This window comes from Pseudorca crassidens, chromosome 10 (genome assembly GCF_039906515.1).
Source record: "Pseudorca crassidens isolate mPseCra1 chromosome 10, mPseCra1.hap1, whole genome shotgun sequence".
In the NCBI taxonomy this organism is placed as follows: domain Eukaryota; kingdom Metazoa; phylum Chordata; class Mammalia; order Artiodactyla; family Delphinidae; genus Pseudorca; species Pseudorca crassidens.
In genome coordinates this window covers 68,564,244-68,590,395 of record NC_090305.1, presented here as the reverse complement: position 1 = coordinate 68,590,395, position 26,152 = coordinate 68,564,244, and the positions used below count along the sequence as shown (strand labels likewise).

Sequence of the window (26,152 nt, the reverse complement as noted above, 5' to 3'; positions counted from 1 at the left end):
GAATTGGAAGCACAGGTTTTGCTTGGGGTTTGTTCTTGCTTCCTGGCTAGGAGCCTGCTTCTGGGGGCTTTCCTGGGAGGCTGCTTCTTGCCTTTCCCCCCTCTTTCTACAGTTCTGCCTTTCTGTTCAGTAACCAACCTTTGTTCACAAGGGTTACATGAAAACATGCCTTTGGCTTGACATTTTTGGCAGGTGTTCTTAATGCTGGTTGCAAAGTTGTTTAAATCCAGGGATATAAGCCGCGAAGCTCCTTGGGAAACCAGGTCCCTGTCTTCAGGCATCTTGTGGCCCAGGATGCCAGAGCCATCATTCTCAGAGCCTGTTTTAGTACAATTCTGGCAGTTAGTCTGCACTGCCTTGTCCTTGATTTGCCTGTTTCTTTTGCCAGTTCCAACTGCCAGCGGCACAGCCTCTTCTTGGAGAGCACTACTCTTTGCTCCCTCACCCCAGACGCCAGACTCCCCAGGCCTCAAGGAGCCCACACTAAGATTGCATGCAGCAGGGAGAGCCTGGGCCTGCCACATAACTGGTTCCTCAGAGGCATATTTCTCCTGCCTGGTGAAACTGAGGCTCTGGGCCAGAGGTGGTGAAGTCTGAGAAGCACTGTCCTTCACATGTCTGGGTATCCGAGAGACAGAGATCAATTGATTTAGCTCTGCTAGGACACTGGGCATATTCAGCTGGCCTAGCTGCTCATACAGCTGCTGGAAGTCCTTACTCTGCTGAGCAACTAAAACTTCAAAGTGCTTCAGGTTGGACTTCATTTCTATAAACTCTGCTTGTCTCTAAAGAAAGGCAATGAGAAAGAAGGGAGTTACGGACAGTGCAACTCAGAATGCACAATATAACATGTGAACAAAACAAAGGATGGGCCAGCAGATCAAAACCTTGTCCCCTGCTGGGTACTATACAGGGGATACATGGCTACACTCTGGAGCAGGGTCCCTAGGGTCCACATCATGCCAGAGAACCTTGGGAAAGGAAGCTGGCCTCTACCCTGGCCTGTTACCAAGGGGCCTGTGGTGGCCTCTGTTCTTGGCTGAAATTTGCAATTTTAAAGGTGTCTCTCTAGGTCTTAGTAACAAAACCATAAACACACTTGAGGAAAGGGGTCAGGGTCTACACTTACACCTTCAAATCTCTTTTGCAGCTCAAGGATGGCCTGTTCCATGTTGCATTTGTCCCGCACTGTTTCCAACACCAGATCACTCTGGGCCTTCATGGTCTCTTGCACTAAATACAAAACAATGACAATTCACCACATGAAGACTATGCTATGCCCCACCCTGCCCAGGCCACAGTCGTGGAGAGGGAGAAGCTGGAACCCGGCACGGGCTACCAGAGCCTGCTCTGCCAACACCCAGAACTCTAGCCATCCAGATCAGCCCTGGTGAGGAGAGAAAGTAAGAACAGGGTGGTTCCTCCACTGTCTCTTCTTCCCTCCCTCCCTGAGAACATCCTGGCCAAAGCAGACTCAACCTTAGCACCTGCTGGGGACTCTGAAACCTGCTGCCCAGATGATGGCACCAACGTCCTCTTTGGCCAGCCTTCTTGGCCCTGTCATCAGAGTGATCTTTCTAGAATGTAGATATGATCATGCCTCCTCTAAAACGGTCACTGGAACTTTCAATGGTACCCCACAGGCCACTGGATGAAGTCCAAATCTTTCAATAAATTGGCTAACAAGACCCAGGCTCACTTCCCTTTGACTCACTATCCTCTGCATCTCTGAGTTCTGCCTAAGCAATCTCTCTTCCACCATTGGCTTTTTTTTTTTTTTTTTTTTTGCGGTACACGGGCCTCTCACCGCTGTGGCCTTTCCCGTTGCGGAGCACAGGCTCTGGACGCGCAGGCTCAGCAGCCATGGCCCACGGGCCTAGCCGCTCCGCGGCATGTGGGATCTTCCCGGACCAGGGCAAGAACCCGTGTCCCCTGCATCGGCTGGCGGACTCTCAACCACTGCACCACCAGGGAAGCGCTTCACCATTGGCTTTTGAACACGCTGTTCCCTTGGTTTACAGTACTCCTGCTTCCATCCCTCAGGAATGGGAGAAAAAAAAAAAAGGATCCTCAGAATGATGGTGAAGTCCTAAGAAGAGGACATAAAGCATAGCCTGCCCAATCTGGAGCTGGAGGCTGAGCTCCAGGCAGGACACCTCTAATGAAAAAGTGAAACAGAAAGACTCCCCAATGTGTTTGAACATATTAATTGGAGATTTACAGTTTTATCTGAAGGTTTATTATCAGACACTGTGCTAGGTGCATGGAAACAATCTTGAACAAAACTACTTACATGAACTTTGCAGTCTTGAAGAAGAAAAAAATAACAAGTAAACAAACATGCACATTAATAAATGAAAATTGTGATAAGTGCTCTAATAGGAAATATAATAAAAATAAGAGGGTGGGGGCACCTACTTTAGATAAGGTCATCAGAGATAAGAGTCATGTAAGGTGAAACCAGAAAGATAAGGAGCAGCTAGCCCTGCAAAGATTAGGGAGAGGTTATTCAGCTAGAGGAAACAGCAAGTGCAAAAATTCTGAGGCAAGAAAGAGCCTGTGATGACTAGGAATAGACAAGCCAGTGTGGTCTTGGGGAAAAAAAAGTAAAAAGTGGTAAATTTTATGTGTATTTTACCACAATAAAAAATGTAAGAATTTTTTTAGAAAGCAAATTTTCTATTACTCAACGCAAGTTAAATTCAATGTGTCAAGCAATTAGAAAAAGGGTGTTTACTTATATTTCAAGTACTGGATTCCTGCCCCTAAACTCAATTAGTGAAATATTTTTCCAGACATCCATGTTGATATTTGTAGTAGAAAGCAAATGTAATTGTCCTACCCTAGTTGAGTTCCTAAATATCAATGTTTCTTAGGAACAGAAAATGAGGAAGGCAAGCAAAGTGTTCAATTCTAGATTCAGTACTCAGTAAGCATCAGTCTGTGGTCCCACATATTCTTTCTTTGTCCTTGGGAAACATATGTTCAGGGTCTTCTCCTTTAAAGAGCTTTTGTATTGAGGTATTACTTCCAAAGTCTACTGAATTTTTTTCTTTTAAAAACTATAAAAGGGGCTTCCCTGGTGCGCAGTGGTTAAGACTCTGTGCTCTCAGTGCAGGGGGCACAGATTCGATTCCTGGTGGGGAATCTAAGATCCTGCATGCTGCATGGTGCAGCCAAAAACAAAACAAAACTATAACAGTATAAACAGGCATACAATGAAAAATGATCGAATCTCTCCCATGAAGACCTTGGTCCTGCTTCCTGGATTTAACGTTAAGAGCAGTTTCTGGAATTTTGTATCAATACATGTGCATATCCACGTTTAGGTTATAGATCCTGTGTGTGTGTGCACGTGCAAGCGTGTGTGTGTGTGTGTGTGTGTGTGTGTTCTCTAGAAGGAGACTCATTTCATTTCTGCTTTGTCTATAAACAAATTTTTAGCTTTTTAGTGAAAATGCCGTTTAAAATCCACTTCCATATTCTGGACAATATCTCTAGTTTCTTTCTCCCTCCCTTCCTCCCTTTCTTTCTTTCTTTTTTTTTTTTCTGCAAAAAGCTTTATTGTTTCCATTTGGTCCAAGGCTTGGGAGAGGGGTCCAGGGTGGTTAAAAAGCTGCCTAGTGGCTGCAGAGAGGGGCTTCAGATAGAAGCCCTGACACCAGAGGGGCTCCTCAGAGGCCGCTGGGCTCTGGAGGCTCTTAGTCATGCTTGAGGGTGAGCCTTTGGAAGAGGTACTGGCCCAGCCCAGCCTGGGGACCAGCCAGCCTGGGGAGATTAGTCAGGTGGTCGCCATCTTCTTGATGACCTTCACCTGCTCCTCCAGGAAGCAGCTCTCCCGGAAGTCAGAGAGGTGGGGGCCTGTGCGGGCAGAACCTAGGGCGTGCAGGTCCACAAGGACCTGGTTCAGGTTCTTCTCCCTGAGCACGGCGGCTTCCATAGCGTCCTGGGTTTTACCCCACTCATCTTGAGATAGCTTCGGCCGCTGTGCTGGTTTTGCCTTTTCAAGAGACACTCGGCGCCCTCACGATTCTCCTCAGCCAATTCACAGAAAAAGTGGCCCATGCCCTCCAGAGCTACATCATCACTACCAGAGAGAGGTAGGTGTAAGAGGCCTGCAGATGCATGTTGACCAGGCAGTTGACGATAGCCTCTACCTTGGTGGAATAATTCTGACGAATCCGGGAGCTCATGGTTGATGGGTAATAAGGAGTTAAGCTCAAAAAATGGTGTTGGCTGGTCCCGGTGGCCGAGGATAGCTGAGTGGCTGATTGCGAAGGTTGTGACTGGAAAAAAGGATGGGGGTTGGTCAGAGTTTGGAGCAAGGGGCATCCCTGCATCTGTTCCATCCAAACACTGTTGAAGTAAGAGACAGATCTGAGGGACCGCTGAGCGCACTGCCAATATCTCTATTTTCTTGTGAAGATGATTTTGTTTAGGGACTTCCCTGGTGGTCCAGTGGGTAGGACTCCGCACTCCCAATGCAGGGGGCCCAGGTTCGATCCCTGGTCAGGGAACTAGTTCCTGCATGCATGCGCAATTAAGAGCCTGCGTGCCACAACTAAGACCCGGTGCAGCCAAAATAAATTCATTAATTAATATTTTTTAGAAAAAAGATGATTTTGTTTGGCTTGAGGCGTCCCAGCACTGGAGCTTACAGGCTGTTGGGTGGGGCCAGGTCTCGGTGCCATGGCCGCAAAATGTCTGCCTCCAGACAGAGTTCACGTCCCTGCTATGTCCACCACCAGCTTTTATGACCCCAGAGAGAGCCATAGCCATCCCCAGGAGACCCTCCAATACCAGCAGGTAGGTCTGGCCCCGACTTCTGTGAAGTCACTGCTTTTGCCCTGGGACCCCGGTGCGTGCAGGACCTTGTGCACACCCTCCAAGCGTGGAGTCTCTGTTTTCCCCAGTCCTGTGGCGCCTGCAATCAAGCCCTGCTGCCCTTCAAAGCCAAATGCTCTGAGGGCTCTTCCTCCCCATGCCAGACCCCTAGGCTGGGGAGCCTGGCACGGGGCTCGGAGCTCTCACTCCTGTGAGAGAACTTCTGTGATATAATTACTCTCCAGTTTGTGGGTCGCCCACCCGGGTGGTATGGGATTTGATTATATTGTGAGTGCGCCACTCCTACCGTCTCGTGGTTTCTTCTTTATGTCTTTGGATATAGAATATCTTTTTTTGGTAGATTCCAGTCTTTTTTTATCGATGGTTGTTCAGCAGTTAGTTGTGATTCTGGTGTGCTCGTGAGAGGAGGTGAGCTCAAGGTCCTCCTACTCGCCGCCACCTTGTCTCTGTCCTTGAAGATGATTTTGTTTATTTCTATTTTAGTGATTTGATAAGGGCTCCATTGAGATGAGGTCATATTCTGATGCTTTTCCACTAATGGCCAGTGATTCTCCTTTAACACTAGTTTTGCTCTCCCTGCTGTGCTAATGAAAGCCGCCTGAGAAAGGGTCTGGAAGCCTCCATGTACAAGAGGAGTTTGCTCAGTCCCCCTTTTTCTCAGGATACCCTTCCCAATTTTCACTGACTGATCTCACTCCTCCACAAGATGTGTCCTGGAGCAAACTATGTGCACATAAGCAGTACCTTGCTGTTTTCATTTAACAATTAATAAATATTTCCATTCCAACATGGTTCATATAGATGGACCTTACTCTGCTCAACAATTATATGTGCCTTGCTCAGAAAGGCATTTCTCACTCTAAAATTATAAAAATGTTGCTCATGCTTTTTACAGTTCTTTTAATGATTTAATCACCACACAATATATTGATTCATATGGAATTAATTTTGACGTATGGAGTTATCTATTTTCCAAAAGAGTCATTCTCTGATTTTGATAGTGGCCCCTCCTTTTTATTCTCCTAATGACCATATTTTTCAATAGAACTTATATGTATTAGGTGAAAGTACTGCTTTCTACTAATTACCCCACCTAAACCCAAGACAAAGTGAGATGTGGATGCCCTTGGTAATTTATTCTATTACTCTGGTCATTGGTGTCCTCAGCTGAAGAAGAAGAGGAGTTAGATTAGATGGCCTTGAGTGATCCTTCTCGTTGTATAGGCAGAATGTGACTGGGGAAAGATTTCATGACCTCATTCTGTGAAGGTATGAATTACATAATAACCCAAGACAGTGCTTTCACATAGTATCTTCCCTCTTCCCTTACAAGCACAGTGAGTGCATCCTGAAAGCCTGCAGAATGCACTGACTGGCAAGTTCAGTGCTCTAGGCTAGCTGGACTGGGCCTAGCTATATGACAGGGGATTTGCCTGGTTCCTCTCTCAATGACTAACTTCCTGCTCCTGATCACTACCTACCAAGAAAGGGAATGATTCTGGACAGGCTCCTTGTGCCTATTTTTAAGAACAACCTGGCTTTTAATTAATGTAGTGCCACAGTGTTTGTTACTGTTTGCCTTATCAATGTGGCTCTCTTGAGTCTTAAGCTCTGAAAGTTAAGAAACCGTCAGGGGTGAAGGATCAGGATCCCCATGCCTACTATAAGCCAGACTCAGTTCTGCTCCTCTCTCTGCCTTCATTCTGTGTTGGGGCCTTGAGCACTTCCATTCCCTATTCTGGGCCTTAAATGCCACACATTTGCTGCAATTCTCCTTTTTGTACTTCACCCAGTTTTAAACATAACAAGTAAAGAGAGTGCTTTCCTTGCACACTTAAAATGAGTTATTTCCAGAACTGGTTTCCAAGCAGATGCACAGTTGCCCTGTGTGTGGGATATTCAGGTTGGAAGCCAGCAGACAGTACAGTGCTTCTTTGTAGACAGATGGGGATTAATTTCTAAGTTACACAAAGGCATTAATTTTTGTAAATCATGAGCAATCCATCCCATGGCATTTGAATAAGTTGACTTCAATTTGTTTAAAATAAAAAATAAACACACAGACAAATGCAAACAAGTGCACATGCAGTCATCACCTTGCTGTTTAGCTGAGAAGCTGTTGGTTCCAGGGAAGTGTTCACCTAAGGAGACGTGTGTAATGGTCAAATAAGGGCCTGAACCATGGTTTCACCTAAATGTAAATCACTAATTGGCAGAGCAGAGGACTTTACAAACCACAGACTGTAACTGAAATTGAGAAAGATGCTGTGATTCACTACAAAACAGCTCTCATTGAAATGAAGGAAGCAAGAAGAACAGTAGGTGACTAGAGTATTTCTAACTCCTAAAGGAGCACTGTCTTTATTTCTAAGTCCTAAGGGAGCAAGGGAGCCTTTATAGACAGCACAGCCAGCAATTCATTTGAGAACCAGGGATGCCCTTGATTCACTTCAAGCAGTGAGATGAGAAACCTGGTAGAACTATCTGTCCTGAGGCAGCAGGGTTACTGGGTGGAGGATTGGTGCTCCAGAAAAGGCATAGAGGGACCACGGCATTCCCATATAGAGGTGAAGCCCACTACCTAGTTCAGCTCCACATCTCTTCAGGGCTAATCTTATGTACCCATTCTCTCATCTGAAACACTGTATGGAACCTCACCACTGGCAGAAATCTGGCTAGGGTCAGAAAGTTCACATTCACTGCTCACCAGTGCCCCCTACTGATAACCTCAAACTCGACACTCACATGTCTTGGCCACAGTTTCCAAAGAATCCAAAATAGATTGGCTTCTGGAATTGAGATGTTCCTCAAATTTTTCCACAGATGTCTGTAACTTAAGAAACCCAAAATTAGGAAATAATTCACAGACTGTTGCCTTATTTTATTAACTTGGTGAACTGTCATTTAATGATAAAAAAGGGTAGTTAAAATATTGCTATTCTACACAAACAGAAGTCAATACAATATAATTATTAAACTTCTTAAAATGCAAGATGTTCTAATGCCTTGAAATGTGGCATACTTACCCTGTTAATGCTTTCTTTGATATGGGAAATGAAATTGTATAGAGTCTCACTAAAATAGGAGAGAAAAAAGAAGGTAAATCTTTGCGAAATATTGAAACAGTATGCAACAGAATTGATTCCGTAAACATGGCTGGACTCTACCTAGTGCAGCATCAAAACGGTGCTTGATCAGAGTTGAAGACTCAACTCTGAGAAACCTTAGTGCCCAGATGGAAAAAAGGAGAACACTGACTTTTCCTGATAATTTCCAAAGCAAAACATTTTTTTGTTTTTTTAAATTTACTCTACATGGATCTTAAATGAGGTTGCATTTTAGCAATTCAAATGGTTACTACAGTAGAACAGACCAGCTTTCATTTTTATGGCAAACATGGCTTCAGAGGATAGTGATTTCTTTCTGATAGCCCCAAATTCCTGGATACATCTTAATCTAATGACTATTATTTTGACAGTAAGAATGAGATAATATAGAGACAGTTCTGGGAACAATATTAATTTCTAATGAAAAAGAAATTTTCACAATTATTCCTCAAATAAATATCCCTCTTTTGAAAAAAATCAGACAAGGGTCGTCATTAAAAACTTTTACAGATTTTTGTTTTTTTAATCTATACAAATGCAAATCTTTTTTTTTTTTTGGTGGTACGCGGGCCCCTCACTGCCACGGCCTCTCCCGCTGCGGAGCACAGGCTCCGGACGCGCAGGCCCAGCAGCCACAGCCCACAGGCCCAGCCGCTCCGCGGCACGTGGGATCCTCCCGGACCGGGGCACGAACCCACGTCCCCTGCATCGGCAGGTGGACCCTCAACCACTGCACCACCAGGGAAGCCCGCAAGTATCAATTTTTGAACCCCAATAGGACAACTCTTCATACCAAAGTCTTATGGATGCTCCAAAAGACTATTTTTTTAAATTTTTTTAATCTATGTATAATATCATGTCACATGCAGAGTGACAGTTTTACTTCTTTTCCAATTTGTATTCTTGTTATTTCTTTTTCTTCTCTGTGCCGTGGCTAGGACTTCCAAAACTATGTTGAATAATAGTGGCGAGAGTGGACATCCTTGTCTTGTTCCTGATCTTAGAGGAAATGCTTTCAGTTTTTCACCATTCAGAATGATGTTTGCTGTGGGTTTGTCGTATATGGCCTTTATTATGTTGAGGTAGGTTCCCTCTGTGCCCACTTTCTGGAGAGTTCTTGTCATAAATGGGTGTTGAATTTTGTCAAAAGTTTTTTCTGCATCTATTGAGATGATCATATGGTTTTTATTCTTCAGTTTGTTAATATGGTATATTACATTGATTGATTTGCATATACTGAAGAATCCTTGCATCCCTGGGATAAATCCCACTTGATCATGGTGTATGATCCTTTTAATGTGTTGTTGGATTCTGTTTGCTAGTATTTTGTTGAGGATTTTTGCATCTATATTCATCAGTGATATTTGTCTATAATTTTCTTTTTTTGTAATATCTTTGTCTGGTTTTGGTATCAGGGTGATGTTGGCCTTGTAGAATGAGTTTGGGAGTGTTCCTTCCTCTGCAATTTTTTGGAAGAGTTTGAGGAGGATTGGTGTTAGCTCTTTTCTAAATGTTTGATAAAATTCACCTGTGAAGCCATCTGGTCCTGAACTTTTGTTTGTTGGAAGATTGTTAATCACAGTTTCAATTTCATTACTTGTGATTGGTCTGTTCATATTTTCTATTTCTTCCTGGTTCAGTCTTGGAAGGTTATACCTGTCTAAGAATTTGTCCATTTCTTCCAGGTTGTCCATTTTATTGGCGTAGAGTTGCTCGTAGTAGTCTCTTATGATGCTTTGTATTTCTGTAGTGTCCATCATAACTTCTCCTTTTTTATTTCTGATTTTATTGATTTGAGTCCTCTCCTTCCTTTTTTTTTTTTTTTTTGCGGTACGCAGGCCTCTCACTGCTGTGGCCTCTCCTGCTGTGGAGCACACGCTCTGGACGTGCAGGCTCAGCGGCCATGGCTCACGGGCCCAGCCGCTCCGTGGCATGTGGGATCTTCCCGGACCGGGGCACGAACCCGTGTCCCCTGCATCGGCAGGCGGACTCTCAACCACTGCGCCACCAGGGAAGCCCTCTCCCTCTTTTTTTTGATGAGTCTGGCTAAACATTTATCAATTTTGTTTATCTTCTCAAAGAACCAGCTTTTAGTTTTATTGAGTCTTTGTTATTGTTTTCTTTGTTTCTATTTCATTTATTTCTGCTCTGATCTTTATGATTTCTTTCCTTCTACTAACTTAGGGTTTTGTTTGTTCTTCTTTCTCTAGTTCCTTTAGGTGTAAGGTTAGATTGTTTATTTGAGATTTTTCTTGTTTCTTTTTTAAAAATTATTTATTTATTTATTTAGGGCTGTGTTGGGTCTTCATTGCTGTGCACGGGCTTTCTCTAGTTGTGGCAGACGGGGGCTACTCTTCATTGTGGTACACGGGCTTCTCATTGCAGTGACTTCTCTTGTTGTGGAGCACAGGATCTAGGTGCATGGGCTTCAGTAGCTGTGGCACGTGGGCTCAGTAGTTGTGGCTTGCAGGCTCTAGAGCACAGGCTCAGTAATTGTGGCACACGGGCTTAGTTGCTCCGCGGCATGTGGGATCTTCCTGGACCAGGGCTGGAACCCGTGTCCCCTGCATTGGCAGGTGGATTCTTAACCACTGCGCTACCAGGGAAGTCCCTCTTGTTTCTTGAGGTAGGATTGTATTGCTATAAAATTCCCTCTTAGAACTGCTTTTGCTGCATCCCATAGGTTTTGGATCATCATGTTTTAGTTGTCATTTGTCTCTAGGTATTTTTTGATTTCCTCTTTGATTTTTTCAGTGATCTCTTGGTTATTTAGCAATGTATTGTTTGCCTCCATGTGTTTGTGTTTTTTACGGTTTTTTCCCTGTAATTTATTTCTAAGCTCATAGCGTTGTGGTCAGAAAAGATGCTTGATATGATTTCAGTTTTCTTAAATTTACCGAGGCTTGATTTGTGACCCAAGGTGTGATCTATTCTGGAGAATGTTCCACGTGCACTTGAGAAGAAAGTGTAATCTGCTGTTTTTTGGATGGAATGTCCTATAAATATCAATTAAATATATCTGGTATTGTGTCACTTAAAGCTTGTGTTTCCTTATTTATTTTCTGTCTGGATGACCTGTCCATTGGTGTAAGTGAGGTGTTAAAGTCCCTCACTATTATTGTATTACTGTCAATTTCCTCTTTTATAGCTGTTAGCAGTTGCCTTATGTATCGACGTGCTACTATGTTGGGTGCATATATATTTATAATTGTTTTATCTTCTTCTTGGATTGATCCCCTCATCATTATGTAGTGTCCTTCTTTGTCTCTTGTAACATTCTTTATTTTAAAGTCTATTTTATCTGATATGAGTATTGCTACTCCAGCTTTCTTTTGATTTCCATTTGCATGGAATATCTTTTTCCATCCCCTTGCTTCCAGTCTTTATGTGTCCCTAGATCTGAAGTGGGTCTCTTGTAGACAGCATATATATGGGTCTTGTTTTTGAATCCATTCAGCAAGCCTGTGTCTTTGGGTTGGAGCATTTAATCTATTCACGTTTAGGGTAATTATCGATATGTATGTTCCTATTACCATTTTCTTAATTGTTTTGGGTTTGTTTTTGTAGGTGCTTTTATTCTCTTGTGTTTCCCACTTAGAGAAGTTCCTTTAGCATTTGTTGTAGAACTGATTTGGTGGTGCTGAATTCTCTTAGCTTTTGCTTGTCTGTAAAGCTTTTGATTTCTCCATCGAATATGAATGAGGTCCTTGCCAGGTAGAGTAATCTTGGTTGTAGGTTCTTCCCTTTCATCATTTTAAATATATCATGCCACTCCCTTCTGGCTTGTAGAGTTTCTGCTGAGAAATCAGCTGTTAACCTTATGGGAGTTCCCTTGTATGTTATTTGTCGTTTTATCCCTTGTTGCTTTTAATAATTTTTCTTTGTCTTTAATTTTTGTCAGTTTGATTACTATGTGTCTTAGCATGTTTCTCCTTGGTTTTATCTTGCCTGGGACTCTCTGCGCTTCCTGGACTTGGGTGGCTGTTTCCTTTCCCATGTTAGGGAAGTTTTCGACCATAACCTCTTCAAATATTTTCTCGGGTCCTTTCTCTCTTCTCCTCCTGGGACCCCTATAATGCGAATGTTGGTGCACTTAATGTTGTCCCAGAGGTCTTTTAGGCTGTCTTCTTTCTTTTCATTCTTTTTGCTTTATTCTGTTTCATGGCAGTGAATTCCACCCATTCTGTCTTCCAGGTCACTTATCCATTCTTCTGCCTCAGTTATTCTGCTATTGATTCCTTCTAGTGTATTTTTCATTTCAGTTATTGTATTGTTCATCTCTGTTTGTTTGTTCTTTAATTCTTCTAGGTGTTTGTTTTTTAATTCTTCTAGGTCTTTGTTAAATGTTTCTTGCATCTTCTTGATCCTTGCCTTCATTCTTTTCCTGAGGTCCTGGATCATCTTCACTATCATTATTCTGAATTCTTTTTCTGGAAGGTTGCCTATCTCCACTTCATTTAGTTGTTTTTCTGGAGTTTTATCTTGTTTCTTCATCTGGTACATAGTCCTCTGCCTTTTCATTTTGTCTGTCTTTCTGTGAATGTGGCTTTCATTCCACAGGCTGCAGGATTGTCCAAAAGACTGACTTTAAAAGAAGAATTTGATAGAACCGTTTGGAAATCTACAAACCTTATGGTTTTATGAATAAGATTAAGACATTACCTGAAAACAATAAAAATATTAAAATGAAAAAATTAAGGATGAGAACAGAATGCTATTAAAGTATAAAAGCAGAGACTAAGAAAGGGAACTTACAAATTAAAAATAGCAGAAATTAAACAAATAGAATAACTAGAAGATACAGTATGGAAATATGATGGAAAATAGAGCAAAAGACAAAGAGATGAAAAATAAGTAGGTAGTAAAAAAAAAAAAAATTAGAGGATCAGTGCAGGAGATTCAATGCATGCCCAAAATTGCAGATCCAGGAAAAAGAAGAGTGAAAAGGAGGTTTTCAAAGATATAATAAAAGAAAAATTCCCCAAACCAAAAGACACAAGTTATAGGTCAAAAGTAATTCCCCAATGCCCAGGGCTATGACAAGGCACATCAAACCACATTGCTGTAAAATTTCCAAACTCTAAGGATAATGAGAAGATCCTAAAAATTTCCAGAAATAAAAAAGCAAGTGACATACACAGGATCAGGAATCAGAATGGCAGCAGACCTCTTAAAAGCACACAGAGAGCTATAAGACAATGCAGCAATGCTTTACAAATTTTGAACAAAAAGAACTTCCAATCTTGTACAAGGACATAGCTGTGCCAATTGCTTGTAGTCATCATCTGTTCTGAGTCGTCAGTACTCAAGTTGGGTTTTTTTTAAATTACTTTATTGAGGTATGATTAACACACAAGAAGCTGTACATATTTAATGTATACAAGTTTGGAGATAAGTATACAACTGTGAAACCGTCTCCACAATCTATGCCATAAATATATCCATCACCTCCAAAAGTTTCCTTTCACCCTCTTTTATTTATTAGTAGTAGGGATAAGAACACTTAAAAAAGATCTACCCTCTTACCAAATTTTAAAGTATACAACAGAGCATTGTCAAGTATAGGCACTATGCTGTACAGGTCTCTAGGATTTATTCATCTTGTATAAACTGAAACTTTGTACCCTTTGACTAATTCTGCCTGTTTCCCCCACAACTCCCCCAACAACAACCACCATTCTACTCTCTGCTCCTATGAGTTTGATTATTTTACACTCATATAAGTGGTAGCATATAGTTAGTATTTGTCCTTCTATGTCTGGCTTATTTCATTTAGCATAATGTCCTCCAGGTTCATTCATGTTGTCACAACTGGAAGGATTTCCTTCTTTTTTAAGGCTGAAGAATATTTCATTGTATGTACATACCACATTTTCTTTTCCATTCATCCACTGATAGATATTTAGGTTATTTCCATGTCTTGGCTATTGTAAATAATGCTGTGATGAACATGAGAGTGCAGATATCTCTTAAAGATCCTGATTTCAATTCCTTTGAGTATATACTTAGAAGTGGAATTGCTGGATCATATGGTAGTTCTATTTATAATTTTTTGTGGAACCTCCATGCTGTTTTCTAAAGTGGCGGCACCAAGGAATTCCCTGGCAGTCCAGTGGTTAGGACTCCGCACTTTCACTGCCAAGGATGCATGTTTGATCCCTGGTCGGGGAACTGAGGTCCTGTAAGCCACGCAGCATGACCAAAAAAAAATTTTTTCTTTTAAATTAGAAAAAATAAAGTGGCTGCACCAGTTTCTACTCCCACCAACAGTGTACAAGAGTTCCCTTTTCTCCATATACTTGCCAGCATTGTTATTTTTTTAATGATAGCCATTCTGACAGGTGTGAGATGATATCTAATTGTGGTTTTGATAAGCATTTCCCTGATAATTAGCAAAGTTGAGCACTTTTCATATACCTGATGGCCATTAGTATGTCTTCTTTGGAGAACTGTCTATTCAATTCCTTTGCTTGTCTTTTAATCCAGATATTTTGTTTTTTTGTTTTTGTTTGTTTTTGCTATTGGGTTGTAGGTGTTCCTTATATGTTTTATATTAACCTTTATCAGATATATGGTTTGCAAATGTTTTCTATCCCATGGGTTGCCTTTTTGTTTTCTTTTTTTCTTTTGGCTGCATTGGGTCTTCATTGCTGCATGTGGGCTTTCTCTAGTTGCGGTGAGCCAGGGCTACTGTTCGTTGAGGTGCATGGGCTTCTCATTGTGGTGGCTTCTCTTGTTGCAGAGCATGGGCTCCAGGTGTGTGGGCTTCAGTAGTTGTGGCACGTGGGCTCAGTAGTTGTGGCTTGCACGCTCTAGAGCACAGGCTCAGTAGTTGTGGCACACGGGCTTAGTTGCTCCACAGCATGTGGGATCTTCCCAGACCAGGGATCAAACCCGTGTCCCCTGCATTGGCAGGCAGATTCTTAATCACTGTGCCACCAGGAAAGTTTGCCTTTTCATTTTCTTTGTTTCATTTGCTGTGCAGAAACTTTTTTACAGTTGACCCTTAAACAACATAGGTTTGATATTCATGGGTCCACTTATATGCAGATTTTTTTCAATAAACATAGTTGGCCCTTTGTGTTCGAGGGTTTTGCATGTGCAGATTCATCCAACCATGGACAGAAATTTCCATCTGCAGTTGGTTGAGTTTGTGGATTCAAAACCTGAAGATATAGAGGGCTATGGGACTTGAGCATCAGTGGATTTTGGTATATGTAGGGTCTCCTGGAACCAATCTCCTTTGGATACTGAGGGACGCCTGTAGTTTGATGTAATCCCACTTGTCTATTTTTCCTTTTGTTGCGTGTGCTTTTGGTGTCATATCCAAGACATCATTGCCAGGACCAACGTCAAGAAGCTTTTTCCCTATGTTTTCTTCTAGGTGTTCTACGGTTTCAAGTCTCACGTTTAAGTCTTTAATCCATTTTGAGTTGACTTTTGTGTATGGTATAAGATAAGGGTCCTTTTCCATTCTTTTGCATAAGGACCCAGTTTTCCCAGCATCATTTGTTGAAAAGATTATCATTATCTCATTGTGTATTCTTTGCATGTCTCATGCTGTATTAAACATTTAAAACATAACCTCTGGGCTTCCCTGGTGGTGCAGTGGTTGAGAGTCCGCCTGCCGATGCAGGGGACACGGGTTCATGCCCCGGTCCGGGAAGATCCCACATGCCGCAGAGCGGCTAGGCCCGTGAGCCATGGCCGCTGGGCCTGCGCGTCCGGAGCCTGCGCGTCTGGAGCCTGTGCTCCGCAATGGGAGAGGCCACAACAGTGAGAGGCCCGCGTACCACAAAATAAAAGAAACAGAAAAAAAACATAACCCCCTAAATGGTCCATATAATAGAGTACAATGCAACCACAGAAATGATTTTGTAGATGAAACAGAAATATAGTCATTTAATATTATTAAATTTAAAAAACAGATTGCAGAATAGTCCATAGGAAACTATCCCATTTTTATTTTTGAAAATACACAAAAATAGGGCTTCCCTGGTGGCGCAATGTTTAAGAATCCGCATGCCAATGCAGGGGACATGGGTTCGAGCTCTGGTCCAGGAAGATCCCACATGCAGCAGAGCAACTAAGCTCGTGCACCACAACTACTGAGACTGCACTCTAGAGCCTGCGAGCCACAACTACTGAAGCCTGTGTGCCTAGAGCCCATGCTGCACAACAAGAGAAGCCACTGCAATGAGAAGCCTGTGCACTGGAACGAAGAGTAGCCCCTGCTCGCCGCAACTAGAGAAAGCCCACGCGCAGCAACAAAGACCCAACGCAGCCAAAAATAATAAATTAAATAAATAAATTTAAAAAGAAAGAAAGAAAATACTCAAAAATAGAGCAGAGTTAGTGGTGGTTCACAGAGTAAGTTGATTCAGAGGCAGACTTGAAAATCTGACAGACCCAAGATCTCTGCCCAAAACTCCCACTCAGTTTAGATGTGCTCCCTTGGATGGAGTCTTTCCTGACGCCCCCAGTCAGAGCTGGAAGCCTGTCCTCAGGGCTCGCAAAGCATTGGATGAAACCTCTACTACAGAATCTACAAATTTATATTTAGAGTGAAAAGTCTAGATTCTTTATTTTAGTTTGTTCTGCATCTGACCCTCTTTCCTGTTTGAGGAGTTCCTCAGGTTAGGGATCTTAGGGAGGAGTAGAGTCTCTCTTTCCTCCTCTTGAGGCTGAGGGTGCCAGAGGCTTGCTTTCTGAGCTTTTCCTGAACCCTGAGCTCTCTCCTTACACATGCCTTGCCAGACTGGGAGTCAGGAGAAAAAGACTGTGAGCTCTCTTTTCTGGTCGCTATGGCAATAGTAGTAGAAAGATGGAGCGCCTTGGGACTGATAAAATTGTCCAGGACTCGGGACTTCCCTGGTGGTCCAGTGGTTAACACTTCGCCTTCCAGTGCAGGGGGTGCAGGTTCGATCCCTGGTCGGGGAGCTAAGATCCCACATGCCTCGCAGCCAAAAAACAATAAAACAATCACCAAAAACCCCCCCAAAAAACATAAAACGGAGCAATTTTGTAACAAATTCAATAAAGATCTTAAAAAGGGACCACATCAAAAAAAAAAAAAAGAAAAGAAAAGTGACCAGGACTACACTGACTACAATCCAGGGAAGGGTCTAGTGCATTCTGGGCAGGGGGTAGTGGGCAGCAGAATCTGCCCTGGACTAATTTTGAGACTTTGTTTGGGAAGTTGTCCATGGCAGGTAGTTGTTGGCAATTGTACAGCTGTGGCAGAAACTTAAATTGGCCTCATTTTCTTCCTTGGAAATTAGATTCTTGATCCTCACCCTCCATGCACTGCCACCCAGATAGATGACATTCCCAGACTCCCTTGCATCTAGGTGTGGCCATGTGAGTAAATTTTAGCCACTGTGAGATATAAGCAAAAGTGTTGCATGCAACTTCCAAGAAGAATCCTAGGGAATTCCCTGTCAGTCCAGTGGTTAGGACTCTGTGCTTTCACTGCCATGGGCCTGGGTTCAATACCTGGTCGGGGAACTGAAATCCTGCAAGCTACATGGTGTGGCCAAGAAAAAAAAAAGAATCCTAAAGGGACAGGAAGATACCCTTCTTCCTTCGCTCATCCATCAGCTGTCTGGAACTCTGATGTAACAGCTGGAATTGCAGCAGCCTCCAAGCAGTGTGAGGATGGCAGGGGTGGGGGGGTCATACTTTAGGGATGGCAGACCACACTGCTGGAAGGAGCCAGATCCTTGAGGTCCATGAAGCCATTATTCTAGCCCTGGACCACACACTTCAGGATGATTTTTGCATTAAAGAAAAATAAACATCTTTTAAAATTTTCTATTATTATAATGAGAATGAGTGTATATACGTCAATGCAGCTGAACATAATCCTAACTAATAAAATGAACCACCCAATATCTTTTAATAATTTTTAACACTTTAAAAAATTTAAATTAACATAGAAATTTGTATGTGTGTGTGTGTATACACAGTTCTATGAGTTTTAACACAAAATTAGGATTCATGTAACCACCATTACAACCAGGATATAAGACAGTATCCAAAAAAATCTTTTATGCTGTCTCTTTGTGGTAAAGTCCAGCCCACACCCATAACCCTTGGTAATCACTGATCTGATACCCATCCCTATAGTTTTGCTTTTCTCAGAATGTCATTTAAATGGAATCATAGAGTATGCAACCTTTGTGATTTCTTTCGCTTAGCATAGTGCTTTTGAGATTCAGCCATGTTGTTGTATAGCAATAGTTTATTCCTTTTCATTGCTGAGTAGTGTTCCATCGTATGGACATACCATTGTTTGTTTATCCATTCATACATAGAAGGACATTTGAGTTGTGCCCAGTTTTTGGTGATTATGAGCAAGGCTACTATAAACATTATTGCATAGGCTTCTGTGTAAACATAAATTTTCATTTATCTAGGATAAATACCTAGGAGTAGAACTGCAGAGCCATATAGTGAATTATGTTTAATTTTATAAGAAACTGTCAAACTTTTCCAAAGGGGCTGTATCATTTTGCAATTCCACCAACAAGATTTCCATTTGGTCTATATCCTTGCTCGGCAATTGGTATTTTCAGTTTTTGTTTGTTTTAATTTTAGCCATGCTAACAGATAAGCAGTAATATCTCATTATGATTTCAAGTTTTATTTCCAAAATGGCTAATGGTGTTGAGAAACTTTTCATGTATTTATTTGCCATCCATATGTTTTCTTTTTAAAAAAAATTATTTTATTTATTTATTTTTGGCTGTGTTGGGTGTTTGTTGCTGTGTGCAGGCTTTCTCTAGTTACAGTGAGTGGGGGCTACTCTTCCTTGTGGTGCATGGGTTTCTCATTGCAGTGGCTTCTCTTGTTGCGGAGCATGGACTCTAGGCATGTGGGCTTCAGTAGTTGTGGCACACAGGCTCAGTAGTTGTGACTCACGGGCTCTAGAGCACAGGCTCAGTAGTTGAAGCACATGGGCTTAGTTGCTCTGTGGCATGTGGGATCTTCCCGGACCAGGGCTCAAACCCGTGTCCCCTGCATTGGCAGGCGGATTCTTAACCACTGCACCACCAGGGAAGTCCCCATGGTTCATTTTATAATCTATTTGTGGTCCTTAGGTTATTCATTGGTTATGAGACTGATCTGTTTTCTCAAATATGACTGATTAAAAAATAAGAATCTGGGTAATGGATATCCATTGTCTGGTGTGCCCAGCATCCAGCTCTAATGGGGAATTGCTTCTTTCTGCATCCACAAAGTGATTCTGGTGAGGACTTCCAGTCACAGCCCCCTCCCCTTACCCCCCCACAACCTAATAAACAAGCCCATCAGAAGCTTTCACTAGGATTTTCAAATTGTAACTAAGGGGTGAGAGTCTCTTTTTCTGTGTTAATAGGAAGCTGATCTCTAGTAGGAGAGAATGAAGTATAGACGGAGAGAGAAGCACAGAAAAGAGACAGATTCTGATTTCATTTCATTCCCTGTCCTTCCCAGATTGGTTAAGAGAGCTAATATATCCTCCTTTTTGTCCAGGCTAGTTTGAGGTGGGTTTTTATTTGAGTCATAACAAATGCAATCTGAATGATTAAGGCTTCTTTTGAGATATCTTAACCTCATATGCCCTTTCTATACATTTGGGAAAACATGTACTTTCAAAACACAATATGTAAATCCATGTCTTACTGATTTGTAGCATCTCTTTATGTTTGAACTCGGTACCATGCCTTATCATTTTCCTGCTTCCAAATTTACAGTGGTATGCTTTCTCTTTCTCATTTAAAAATTTCTCATTCTGCACCACATTTCTGATAAGCACTTATTGACAGAAAACAAGGAATCTAAAATCTTGGGGGTTGTTTTTGCCAGAATTTATTAAAATTATGATTTTCTGCTTAGCATTTAAATCAATATTGTAAGCTTGAAATTTTTTAAATAGAGAAGAGATTCTTCAGTGTCCTTATCATCTGTTCTCTCTATATAAATACTATTTATTTTTTGCCAGCCATCTTGTAAATAATCATTAACAGAAACTCATTTCTGGGAATTCCCTGGCGGTCCAGTGGTTAGGACTCCATGCTCTCACTGCCGAGGGCCTGGGTTCAATCCCTGGTCTGGGAAGTAAGATCCCACAAGCCCCATGGCCAAAAAAAAAAAAAACTCATTTTACTACAAAAAAAAAAAGGAAATGAAAAATGAAATAAAGGAAGGGAGGGAGGGAGGGAGGAAGGAAATATCAAGAAGGACTTAATGTTTCAAAAAAAGTTTTTTTTAGCTACAGAAATCTTATTTCTTTATTTATTTGTTTGGCTGCACTGGGTCTTAGTTGCGGTATGCTGGATCTTTTTTTTTTTAGTTGCGGCATGTGGGATCTAGTTCCCCTACCATGGATCAAACACGGGCCCCCTGCATTGGGAGCATGGTGTCTTAGCCACTGGACCACCAGGGAAGTGCCTTAGCTACAGAAATCTTGATCAAATAAAATGTAATACAAAAGCCCAGAGAACAAAAAAATTAAGACTAATTTATCTGAAGCAGTAAGATGAGAGGAGCCTGATCATCTGCAGTACTCTACCATTGTTATGAGTCCTAGAGCCTAGATTCCTAGGGGAAAGAAGTCTGTCAGCATCTGGGAAATCTTTATTTATCAGCAGAATCAAACACTTCGTATAGAGCATTTTGCTTTTCTCTCTAAAGGAATGTAAGTATACAGTGGAAAAGATACCTAGTCTTTTAAAGAATTCCTAATTTTAAAGAATTCCTAATCTAGAATTTTTAAAGAAATTCTAGCTTTTTCGACATGAAAGTACTAGTGGTGATGCTAAGTGATACATCTTTACTGTTACAGAAATAATAAAGTATATTTCTGCTTGGGTGTTATGATTTCTATGATACCTAAAGATGTCCTGTTAATAACTTACTAACAAGAAATGAACAAGTTAATTTCCTCAGTGACTGCCACTTATTCATTTACAAATTAATATAGTAGCCCTAATATTTGCTTATATATATACACACACATATATATGTAGTGAATAAGAATATGTATAAAATTTAGGGTATATCTTTTTTTTTTTTTTTTGCGGTATGCGGGCCTCTCACTGTTGTGGCCTCTCCCGTTGCACAGCACAGGCTCTGGACAGGCAGGCTCAGCGGCCATGGCTCACAGGCCCAGCCGCTCCGCGGCATGTGGGATCTTCCTGGACCTGGGCAAGAACCCATGTCCCCTGCATCGGCAGGCGGACTCTCAACCATTGCATCACCAGGGAAGCCCTAGGGTATATCTTTAAAAATACCATTTCAAAGTGAGAAAATCAGCCTGAACTATGACTTAAGAATTCATGTGCTATATTCTTGACCCTAAAACAAATATTAACTAATTTCCTAATTCTGATGATCTGAAAAAAAAAATTAAAGGGCAGAATTTTAGGCAGAATAAATATAACATTACTTGAATATTGCATTTCTCTGAGAAGTTCTTTAGCTTAATATTTAGAGAGCTCAAAACTGTGGCAGCCATAAGTCACAGTGACAAGAAAACAAATAAAGAGTAATTATTAGATGAGCTGTAAAGGCAAGAATGCTATCATGCTGAAACTGAATTTTTCGACTACTGACATTCCATTTTCTGCTTCGCTCAGAAGAGAGGAGCTGTTTCATCCACTTGAAAGGTTTGTGTACCTGTCACATTTGTCTTTTGCAGTTTTCTTTTTCTCCTCAAACTGTTCCAAGAGGCCTTTTGATTTTCCAACTGACAAAGGAAGAGGAAATAAGCCTCCATCTTTTGTATCTCTTCCAAATAGCTGGGGTTTTGTTTGGTACTTTATGAAAATACTAGGTTCACTCTGTTCAATGGAAAAAAAAAATCATAGCATTTCACACATAAAAATATTTATAGCATGCACTATTTTCTATACAAAGCAGAGTCACACTTAAGTGCAAACCATAAAATACAATATAGCATGTAGTATTTCCTTTTTATTTCATATGTACCAGAACATTATATTAAAACAAAGCAACTCTTTTTACTAATATAATTTCTGCCTTACCAGACCAGAGGTATTTAAAATGTCAGCTAAAATGGCTTAAAATCAATTGCATAAATTTAAAGGCAGCAACAGAAAATTATGCTGTCTTGAGATGATGTGTTAAAGTTTTTATATTAATAAGTTTAATTCAAATTGCTGTTGCTCAGTTGCTGATGAACTAAACTTGTTGATAAATTTGACTGTGATGCAGGCATATGGTGAGCCATTTCCTGCATTCTGAGGCAAAACTTACTCTGGAACATTCAGGCAGTACATTTACTCCTTCATATCACTGAGTACCAAGTTTTGTACTAAAATATTTATCTCAGATCATACCTTAATAACTTAAAGTATTGACCTAATCTTATTCATTAAGTCCCTATATGATGCAGTTACGTCTGTGTATAAAGTTAGATCTGGTTCTACATCAAAATAAGTAAATATATAAAAATATTTCTGACTCACAAAATAAGATAGGCTGGTCTCAAAAAATCAAGAGATTCTGTTCCTCATTCTGGCCCTTATTCATCAGCTTAGGCCTCAATATCCTCATCTCCTTCTTCAAGGAGTTAAATGTCATGCAATATTTGGCACTCCCTAGGAGTAGTCAAAGTACTTGCACTATTCTAATATATTGTTTTAGTAATGGAAGAAAATGCAAATATAAATATGTTTTCCATTTCACACTACCAAGTCAAATGAGTCACCAATCAAGCACAAATCTATTTAGGACAGTAATCCTTAGAGATGTACAACTCTAAAATATAACCCAGCAGAATAAGTCTTCTTTACAGTTTATGTCCATAATGACTGTGAAACATGTGCAGAGATTCTGGGATTCAGACTTACAACCAGAGAATTCTGTTGTGACTGTTTTGGATGTCTCAAGTGGACACCAAAGTCCAAGGGTGTTGACGGGGTCTCTGAACTTTCTGGACAGAACTGGGATCCAAAAAGGAACTGGGAATCACTGAGACCAGAGTAATCAGTCTGATTATTATTCCAGTTAGATGACTTAGTGGCCCTGAAATTAAGCAAGAAAATACAAGTATATCAAGTGGGCAAATGAAACCATAATTCAAAACTATTTTAGAATATTCTGGGCAGAATGCTAGCTTTTTTTGACCTCCTAGTCCCCTGCACACTGCCAGTACTACATGTAAAGAAACAAGGAAATTTTGAATGCCAGACATTTCAATTACAACAACCTGGGAACAATCAGATGGAATTTCAAACATTAAGGACTAACACCATTATTCCTTGTACTATAACATTATGTACTATAACACCATTTTGGATATCAAAGTTCACAAAATCTTTAGGGATTAAGAGAACATTATCTTTTAAAAGGTTGAATTTGTTCATCACTAAGGGAATAGATTAAAAATAAAATATGGCTTATGCATATAACTGATGCAGTAGTCAGAAGCAATAAGCTAGATTTACATATAACCATATGGATAAGTCTCAAAAATATAATTTTTGAGTGCAGAAAAAGTAAAAATTTAATGAACTCTCTCATACATTAATGTAATTTATAAGGATACATCATACACACCAAACAAGTATGTAACTGAGTATGTAGAAGGTTAATTGGAAGGATACATATTAACTCTCCTAGATTGTGTGTCTGTAGGGAAGGAAAGGAGCAGGATTGGAGGGAGAGAAGGAGCTATAATACAACAAACACAAGATAGACCTAGATATGGACTGAATGTTTGTGTCCTCCAAAAATTCATGTGTTGAAGCCCTAAGCTCTATTTTGACAGTTTTTGGAAATGGGGCCTTTAGAAGGTAATTAGGGTTCGAAGAGGTGAGGAGAGTGGGACCCTCACGATAGGATTAGTGTCCTTTTTTTTTTTTTTTTTTTTTTGCGGTACGCGGGCCTCTCAGTGTTGTGGCCTCTCCCGTTGCGGAGCACAGGCTCCAGACGCGCAGGCTCAGCGGCCATGGCTCACGGGCCCAGCTGCTCCACGGCATGTGGGATCTTCCCGGATCAGGGCACGAACCCATGTGCCCTGCATCGGCAGGCGGACTCTCAACCACTGCGCCACCAGGGAAGCCCAGGATTAGTGTCCTTTTAAGAAGAGACACCAAAGAGCTTGCCCTCATTCTTTCTCTCTCACCATGTGAGGACACAGAAAAAGGCAGCTGTCTGCAAGCCAAGAAGGGAGTCTTCACCCAAAACCAATCATGCTGGCATAGGGTTCTAGGACTTTCAATCTCTAGAACTGTGAGAAAATAAATTTCTGTTATTTAAGCCATCCAGTTTATTGTACTCTGTTATGGCAGCCCAAGCAGACTAAAATAGGCCTCATCCAGACTGAAGAATATGATCAACTCAGGTTTGCACAAAGAAAGATCCATTAAACATTGTGTTATTCCCTTTCACACTTTTAGTGTCATATCCTTGCTTGTTCTAAATACTTCCAGCTGTGGACTTCCAAATTGCTTCCCATGGATACTTATGCCAGTCTAAATCTCACATATGAAGGGGATAATGATATTGATAATGATACAATCACACTTGAACACAGTGTACTAAGCCTACTACAGAGACAGCACATAAGTGGACAGACAAGTAAAATATATAGTCTTCAAGTTTTACTTGAAAGACACCTCGGTAACAATTTGTGTTACTTAATGCTGTTGTGTAACCCAAGAAAACATGCTTTTCATTAAAACACGTACATGTAGATCATTCCTTTTCCAAATGTTAGATTTAAAATAGATAGCCTATAAGTACATATTCTAAGCTAAACGAATCATTATTTATTAATACAAGACAAAAAGAAACCCTACTTGCTCAGAACAGAGACATTATTTTGACTCATAGAATCATTTTCTAAGATTAGCTAAGGTAATAGGCTGCACACATATAATATGATTTGCATAATCACTGCTCAAAATAGCTAAATAGCTCTCTGTGTCTCCCCTCTTAGGTCAAAGAGAATAATTAGCTGGGCTGGAAAAGAAACAGCTCTGTAAGCCTACAGAAGTCCTGTAGGATTCACATCTTAAAGCTACGATCTGGAATTAAGCATAGATTTTTTCCCCCTACTCTGTATCAATTGTAAGCTCTTTTCTTCTTTTTAAGAGAAACAACAACAACAACAATGTTTTAGGTTTTTTGCTGTCTTTAGGAAGGTGTTAGGAAGAAAAGAAACTATCCAATGATAAAAGCATACCAAAACAATTGGAAATCCCTTAATATATACTACTTCTGGGGTACGCCCACCAAGTTAGCAATGGCAGGCCTACTGCATGGCTAGTGGACACCAATATAAGTACCTCAGTGGAGTAGTAGAGGGGGCAGTATCTCAATGAGCCCTGTCAACAGTTGGAGTGGTTCTTGATTTCATGGTGCCTACAAATTGTACTACACAATTGAACACTTATCTGAACATTGTCTTGAGTTTGATCCTTGCTGTTTCAACAGCAATTGCTCCAAATGAGGTGAGAGTTTCCAGATGTTGGACCATGTCTAACTCTCATAGTCCCTAGGTCCAGTGCTGGACAGAGTCATTACTCAATTAACACACATAGCCATTGATACTGCTTTTATAATCAGAAAATAGGCAAAAGGAAAAAGACAAATATGGGAGGGTGCAGTGGTGACAAGAGAGGGAAGAGAAAGGGAAGAAGCTATATCAGGTAACCCTATTACTATAAACTAATAGGAAGGGGAGCCTGTTTCTATGAAATCAGTGCAACTATAAGATCCTCTTAAGTATCAGAGTATATAACCAGAAAACTTACCCAGAGCCTGAGGGAATACTGAGCATCTCTTTGATATTCCAGACATTAAAATTCATGTCTTATAATTATTCCTTTTAAAAAGAAGAGAGGAACATTAATTTAAAAGATTAATATACTATAATTTTTTCCAAAGATTACTTTACTGGTGACTATTATATGTAGACAAGGACATCTCAGCAGTTATATTCACATCCAATTGGTGAAAATACCCATTACCTATGTGCCAGAAATAGGTTTTGTGGTTTGTTTGTTTGGGGGTTTTTTTGCAGTTAAATTGCATACAAATTCCCCTGCTTAATACCAGAGAGAGCCCAGCCACCTGTGAAACAGTAAATTTGCCTTCCATCCTTTGCTCTCTTGTTTCTTGTTCTGCCACCCTACTAATAATCTGCTTTTAGAAAAAGACCAATAGGGCTTCCCTGGTGGCGCAGT

General features: G+C 40.9%; 1 protein-coding gene and 1 non-coding gene across 3 annotated transcripts in view; one reads left to right on the top strand and one right to left on the bottom strand.

Annotated features, from left to right (window-relative positions):
- Window positions 1–1,039: 1,039 nt before the first annotated feature.
- IHO1 (interactor of HORMAD1 1) overlaps window positions 1,040–26,152 on the bottom strand; it is a 33,354-nt gene continuing 8,241 nt past the window's right edge. For both annotated transcript variants that reach the window (XM_067754406.1, XM_067754407.1), the window contains exons 3-8: window positions 25,721–25,791; window positions 22,811–22,985; window positions 21,615–21,778; window positions 7,872–7,920; window positions 7,591–7,678; window positions 1,040–1,233 (exon numbers count right to left, since the gene is read on the bottom strand). In XM_067754406.1, the coding sequence (XP_067610507.1) occupies window positions 1,076–1,233; window positions 7,591–7,678; window positions 7,872–7,920; window positions 21,615–21,778; window positions 22,811–22,985; window positions 25,721–25,776 (690 nt within the window). In that variant the 5' untranslated portion in view covers window positions 25,777–25,791 and the 3' untranslated portion in view covers window positions 1,040–1,075. The remainder of the gene's footprint in view (window positions 1,234–7,590; window positions 7,679–7,871; window positions 7,921–21,614; window positions 21,779–22,810; window positions 22,986–25,720; window positions 25,792–26,152) is intronic.
- TRNAG-CCC (transfer RNA glycine (anticodon CCC)) lies at window positions 4,445–4,517 on the top strand. The gene has a single exon. It is a non-coding gene; the product is annotated as a tRNA-Gly (tRNA).